The following is a 4,859-nucleotide window of genomic DNA, read 5'->3' on the forward strand; positions in this document are numbered from 1 at the left end:
TGCCTGATCGTGATGAGCGGCTTAAGGTATTTCAGAAATGAGCTCTTTCTTGATTAAGGATAATGTGCATGTGGAAGAACACATAAATTAAAGGAAAGAATCGGGAAGCAAATCTTTCTCATCATGCTTATTCGTACTTCGTGAGGGTCAGGATTTGAGAGCTGTTGAACGTAATTGAAATCATAAAAGTGTTCACAAGACAATAGTATTTGGGCATTCTCTCAAGTAGAAGATGCTTGCTTCTGTATCAGAAATGCGTGCTCCCCTTTTCTTATGATTTTTCGTTGCATTGGCAATAAAGATGTTGATATATTCATTCCCGAGGTAAAAGTCATGTAATATTGACTTCCTACCACTGTATCCAAACAGATCTTAATGGGAAAATCATTTCTGAGTTTTACTTTCATTGCCCAGTACTGTACTAACCATGCTTCAGTCAAATTGCATTTTGCATACATGACAATGAATAACATAGTTACTTGTTTGCCACCCAGCATTCCATGTGTTCAAAAGATTTTGTTCTGAACTTCTGAAGCCGGTGTCAAATGAAGAAAATGAACTACACAGATTATTATATCATAATCTGAGAGTTAACAAACAAGATCTTAAATCAGTATCTGGGATGGCAAAAAAAAAATCCAAGTACTTTCCATTTAATAGCATAATTTGACTTAATTTTACATTTCCAATGATATTGCAATTTGAACACATGGTATCGACTCAAGAGTTGCTAAGTTATGATATATTCCTATTACTACACAATTATAATAAAAAAAAGCTTTTTATTACCCCTTTCCAAATTATAATTCGATCAGTGTCGACAGACTTCTAAACAATTATCTGGTATTGAATTACTGCATGCGTGAACATCATGCTGGAGAAAGAGTCTAAGTTTATAAACAATTTTTATTTTTATTTTTTCATCAATGAATTTGAGTTCCCTTTTCAACGGGATGTATTATTAAAGTTGCAATTTGCTTGATTCCAGACTTAGTAGTATAATTATATATTTGAATTGCAATAATTAAGGCTTGAAAAGTATAAATTATTAGTTTAGAGTGATCATCATTGTGAATAATTAGCTTGTAATTAGTCTCCTAACGTGTCTGGCAAACTCTAGTTGGGGTTTGCAAGTTAATTTCAACTCACTGAATTTCCTTTAATTATCATAAGAGAAAAGATTAAAAAAAAGATTATTAGAATAAATAACAGAGCATATGTAGTAATTAAACCAATCCAGAATAAATAAATTTCAATTCACTTAATTTCCTTTTATCGTGAGTGAAAAGATTAAAAAAAAAATGATTGTTAGAATAAATAGTAAAGCATATTTAGTAATTAACTCATTCTAGAATAAATAAATTCAATATTTCACATTGCTGTATGAATCACTACTAGATTGTTGGCCATGCTATTTTACGGCTCAAATCAATTTTTTGAGTGCAAAAGGAAAGGCAGGCACTACCAACATATTCTCAGTAAGAAAAATAAAATGTGAGGGTTATATTGATACGATCAAGTTAGCTTAACAAATTTAAAAATAATTTAGATGCTTGAAAAAAATAAAATTAAATAAATGTTTATAAAATTAAATATTAACAAAATAATGAAATACTTATCTAAGACTGTGATAATTTTTTTAAAAAAATTATAAAGACTAATTTAAAATAAATTTAAAATTAAAAAATATATATTATTTTATAAAAATTAAATAAAAATAAAAAAACCCAAGTGCTAAAAAAAAAAAATCCATGTGCCTAGGCCTTAATAAAAAAGTCCAAGGACACAAGTTTGTCAATCTAGGCCTCACACCTAGGCTTTGATAGTTTTTCTTTTCTTTTTATAAGAGATGGAGTTGCACATCCCAATTTTTTTCTTGAAAAGAAATATAGTAAGCAATGTGTAGCATGCTCTACCCAAATTCTAGTAACCAAAGGTCGCTAGAAGTGTTTTATATCTAAAAACTTATTTAAAATTATTTTTTAATCCAAAAACACAAAAGATTATAGAGATCTAAATAAACCTGTTCAAGCTTTGAAGAAAACCCAAAAATGATCCAAAACAAAAAAAATCAACCTAAAATCCAAAAAGTTTTTGAGATCAAATCTACTATCTCAAGAAATTTCAAGGTGAAATTACATCCCAGTAGAACTATTCTCATCGAATGAAACTCATTGATACTAATATCGACTATTTTGATGGTCAGAATAGGTGTTGATAAATATTTTCTTTCTCTACTATAACTTTCTCTCTCTAACCTCAAATTAGAGGAAAAAAATAAAAGAAATGAAATTTTGGATAAAAAAGTGTTTTTAATAGGAACAAAAATGGATTAATTGCAAAGTAAGAGGATCAAAGTTAATGTTTTGAGATAATTTCAAAATGTCCACCAAGTTTCTCTTTGTTTTTTAAGTTTAGTCCTTGATTTTTTTTCTAACATATTGGAAGCAATTTCCTTTCAATTTAACCACAAAAGAACCAAATCATGAGAAAAAAAATTTGAGGATCAAAATGGCAAAACAAAATCACTGCTCCAGTATTGTACAGTGAAAATGTAAGAGGATGAACATTATTTGTTTTTGTACATAAAAGCATGCGCTCGTTTAGTTCTTTTGTAATTCAGCAATTCTTTAATTCTATAATTTGTTACAGAATTTTCCATGATCAAGGCAGTAAAAAAAAAAAAAAAACCTAGATAGAGTTAGTTTATCACATCATTTATAGAGTACGGCCGTTAAAAACAAGATTTAGATAAAAAATAAATAAATTGAATTGTAGTCTCCACCTGATGATATATTTATTCCACGGGATTTTGTCAACGTATATTTTTTTGACATTTGGTGTTATCAACTGGACATGCCTACGTTTAAGATGCGCGTTTTCTTATTTCCGGCTTGCCTTGATTTCCTCGCCGGGAAGAGAAAACATATTTCCTAATATTAGAATTGGATTTTCTGAGGTTTTTGACTATATTAATTTAATCAAAAGATTGGGATTGGCATATATAATCGTGCTCCATTTTCTCCCTCAAATTGTTTAATATATTGGTTAAGGGATTATACCTCTTCTTGGTAATTAGGATTTCAAAAACTTGGTCAGATTATGGTAAATAAAACTTTCATGAATCCTCTAGTTTTAATATTTATAGTCGTTTTTAATTAAATGGTAAATGGATTTAGTTTCACTGTGCAAAAATACTCCTAAAATTAATACTCATTACCTTAATAAAAAGAAGAAGAAAAAAAGAATACCAAGAAGAGATACAAGCTTGGAGGCAGACATTCCTCCCCCACAGGACAGCTCATACAAGTGATATTATCTTGGCTTTAATCCCATCAAAACCATCTACGAAAACATGAGCAAGACACACACAAAGCATCTTAATATGAACTCAAAGAAAGCTTAAAAGCGCGCATATTTAACTTGTAATAGATGTTATCACCCAAAGAAACAACCAAAAGGATCACCATTTTCTGGCCAGTTTTCCCACACCATCCATCAAATTATTTTAACCTTTTGGTGCCTAGCTAGTACGTATAAACCAAAGCTGTTTGTAGTGCCGACCGCTGCCGGTGGTGTTATTTCGAGATTTTCTATGCATTTCCTAAAGAAAGTCAACTATAAATAGGATCCTATGTTTCCCTTACCAAACCCACATTGGAGCAGACATTAGAAATCAAGCATTGTCTCTTAACAATTAAAGTAGCAGATCTCCAATGGCTTCTAGTCAGTTTATTGCCTTTGCCCTTGTCACAATTATTCTTCCCACGCTCACCATGGCAGCTGAACACATTGTTGGTGATGACAAAGGGTGGACTGTTAATTTTAACTACACAACTTGGGCTAGTGGCAAAGTATTTCATGTTGGTGACACACTAGGTAAACTTAATTATCCATACCAATTTAGTTTATATTTTGTCACAATATATACACACATACATTTATTTTCATGGTTTTTTAAAAGTTTGCTAGCTCTTTAAAGGGAAAAAAAGTGGGGTTTTTGATGCTAATGATCACTTGTTTGCAGTGTTCAAGTACCAGCCACCACACAATCTCTACAAGGTGGATGGCAACGGCTTTAAGAACTGTGTAGCTTCCGGAGAAGCTCTGACCAGTGGAAATGACATAATAACACTAGGCAGCACAGGAAAGAAATGGTACATTTGTGGGTTTGGCAAACATTGTTCCGAGCTTGGCCAGAAGCTAGTCATTAACGTGGAAGCTGAAGCTCCAGCACCTGCTCCAATACCTAATGCTGCTTATGGACTTGCTGCGTCAGGCTATCAGATTATTGTGGCAGCAGTGGCTGTGGTCGCAGGAATGATCGTGGCATGATATACCACTAATATACATGATATATTTTCCCTGTTCTTGCCCAAAAATGATTAAGCGTTTCCTGAGTCTGGCACTTTATCATTTTAATGCAGCACAGTTAAGCCTTAATTAATTAATAAGCTGCGTTTTCTTGCTTGTTTCGAGTGTTTATAGTTATTGCAAATTTGCTGATTTATAATTGAGTGTTCCACTTTATAGAGTTTATTCATGTACTCCTATATATAATAGCAAACAAAATATCAAATATAAATATTTCATTATTCGATTAAAATATCTTTTTTATGTAATGATTCTCAATCTTTTAGTTTTATTTGTTCAATGAGTTTCAGACACATTTATTCACTTAGGTACTGGTTTGTTAATTTTACTCTCTCTCTCTCTCTCTCTCTCTCTCTCTCTCTCTCTATATATATATATATATATATATATATATATAGATATCATTTCCATCCAAAAATCTATGATAATAGATTATGAATTCAAATTTATATATAAGCATGTCAAACTCCTCGTTTCTAAGAGAT

At 31.2% G+C, this 4,859-nt stretch overlaps 1 protein-coding gene across 1 annotated transcript; it reads left to right on the forward strand.

Annotated features, from left to right (window-relative positions):
- Positions 1-3,716: 3,716 nt before the first annotated feature.
- LOC133669903 (blue copper protein-like) lies at positions 3,717-4,335 on the forward strand. Its single transcript, XM_062090229.1, has 2 exons — positions 3,717-3,879; positions 4,028-4,335. Exons 1-2 carry the CDS (start codon positions 3,717-3,719, stop codon positions 4,333-4,335), a joined length of 471 nt encoding a protein of 156 aa, XP_061946213.1.
- Positions 4,336-4,859: the final 524 nt, after the last annotated feature.

The sequence above is a fragment of the Populus nigra genome, chromosome 12 (assembly GCF_951802175.1).
Source record: "Populus nigra chromosome 12, ddPopNigr1.1, whole genome shotgun sequence".
NCBI classification, from domain to species: domain Eukaryota; kingdom Viridiplantae; phylum Streptophyta; class Magnoliopsida; order Malpighiales; family Salicaceae; genus Populus; species Populus nigra.